Source organism: Rhagoletis zephyria, unplaced genomic scaffold (assembly GCF_001687245.7).
Source record: "Rhagoletis zephyria isolate East Lansing unplaced genomic scaffold, Rhagoletis_zephyria_1.1 Rzeph_scaffold_06493, whole genome shotgun sequence".
NCBI classification, from domain to species: Eukaryota; Metazoa; Arthropoda; class Insecta; order Diptera; family Tephritidae; genus Rhagoletis; species Rhagoletis zephyria.
The window spans coordinates 1-1,862 of record NW_016163576.1 but is presented as its reverse complement, the minus strand read 5'-3'; the positions used below and the strand labels follow the sequence as shown (position 1 = coordinate 1,862).

The 1,862-nt window shown below is 45.9% G+C and overlaps 1 protein-coding gene across 1 annotated transcript in view; it reads left to right on the top strand.

Annotated features, from left to right (window-relative positions):
* Nucleotides 1-1,797, top strand: part of LOC108373233 (maternal protein pumilio-like) — a gene marked incomplete at its 3' end in the record, with an annotated part of 21,574 nt that extends 19,777 nt beyond the window's left edge. Inside the window, exon 2 of the mRNA XM_017629097.1 lies at nt 1,562-1,797. Coding sequence (XP_017484586.1) covers nt 1,562-1,797 — 236 coding nt within the window. The remainder of the gene's footprint in view (nt 1-1,561) is intronic.
* Nucleotides 1,798-1,862: the final 65 nt, after the last annotated feature.

Here is a 1,862-nt window from a genome sequence, read left to right as displayed (position 1 = left end):
AATCCTGCCAAGACAGCAATGGTACTTTTCACAAGGAAGTATAAAACTCTCTTATTTAAACCTCCCACCTAAAGGGGGTGGCACTTACTCTCTCAACCGAGGTGAAATACCTTGTTGTTATTCTGGACAGGAAGCTGGACTGGAAGCGAAACATTGAAGATCGCTCCAGGAAGGCCAATACTGCCCTGTATGCCTGCAAGGCGGCTATAGGCAAAAAATGGGGAATAAAACCACATATAGTACACTGGATGTACACAGCTGTGATAAGACCCATCCTTTTCTACGGGGTCNTGGAACGTGTGAAGAGGACGGCTGCCATGCTCGTCACGGGAGCCCTGCCCACCACACCCACCAAATCTCTGGAAATAATCTCAAATCTTCCACCTGTGGATCTCTACGGCAAATTTCAGGCCGGCTACAGGGCGGCCAGGCTAAATATAATACAGCCGTGGAGAGACCTCAGATTCTGGCACGCAAAAGTACTTGAAACTCTACCGGATAATCTACGACAAATAGATTATACCACTCCACTACTCTGTTTAGATAACAAATTCTCCACAAGAATCCCAGAGAGGAACGAGTGGGAAACGCCCACAGACCTGAACCTAGGGTCTACGGCCATATATACAGATGGTTCCAAGCTTAACAAAAGAGCGTAGCGGGATCTACTCTGGCGAACTCGCTCTAAGTCTCAGTTTTCGCTTACCGGTCCATTGCAGCGTTTTTCAAGCGGAATTAAACGCCATAATGGAGGCGGCTCGGTGGCTTATAACCTCCGCGCCTCCAGGACGGCCTATCTCTATCTATTCTGACAGCCAGGCTGCTATCAAATCTCTCAATTCTAACGAAGGAACGTCCAAAGTAGCCATCGAATGCAGGAAGACTCTCAACCTGCTGGCATCAAAATGCTCCTTGACTGTTGTATGGGTCCCAGGACACAGGGACATCCCTGGCAACTGCCTAGCCGACGAGCTGGCAAGGAGGGGGACGGAAATATCTGTAGTCAATTCTGCTCGGAATGCGGGCATACCTCTAACCTCCTGCAAACACAGACTAAAGGCGAAACTCGTTGAGGAGGTAATATAAGATGGGCTGTGGAAATCACCTGTCATATTACCAACATGCGCAACCAATTCTTCAACAAGTACTTTGTAGATTGTTTAGCCGATTTGAACTCGGCGAACGCTCTCGACTTTTTGTGCTGTATAAAACANGAAAGAAACAAATGGCTTCGGCCAGTGGTACACAACGGGTTTTTCCAGCCCACGTGTGCTCCGCGCTCTGCGCGGGGCAGCCACTCTAACCTAACCTAACCTAACCTTGGTACAAACACAGGGTTGTATATCTCATATATTTAAATAGCCAATTTTGGACATTAAAGTGCAGTTCAAATGTCTGATCTGAAAATGAATTGTTGAAGTCAATCAACAATTTACTTAAATAGGCCATCTGAAATGGGGCCTTTGAGTCAGTCAGCTACTTAGTTATTTACCATTTCATACATTTCTCTAACAAATATTTTAATTTAAAACTAATTATTTTTCATTTCTATCACTTGCAGATCACCACATCCACTGCCAAGAAGCTATGGGAGAAATCCGATGGCAAAGGTACCACTTCGGGTGGCGTAACCGGTGGTCCTTTAAATCCACTACACATACCCGGCGTAGGCGATCATCCAGTTTGGAAAGACTCTACATGGTCAACACAAGGCGAAAATATACTGGCACCGCCACGCCCGCGTACTTTTCCACAAGCACCAGATACGAATACGAGCACCAATGCCGGCATTTTGAGGTGAGTAAAGCTATTTTTGATATCAAGTATACGTAAAAGTTAAACGGATTTTTTTTGGGGTCAGT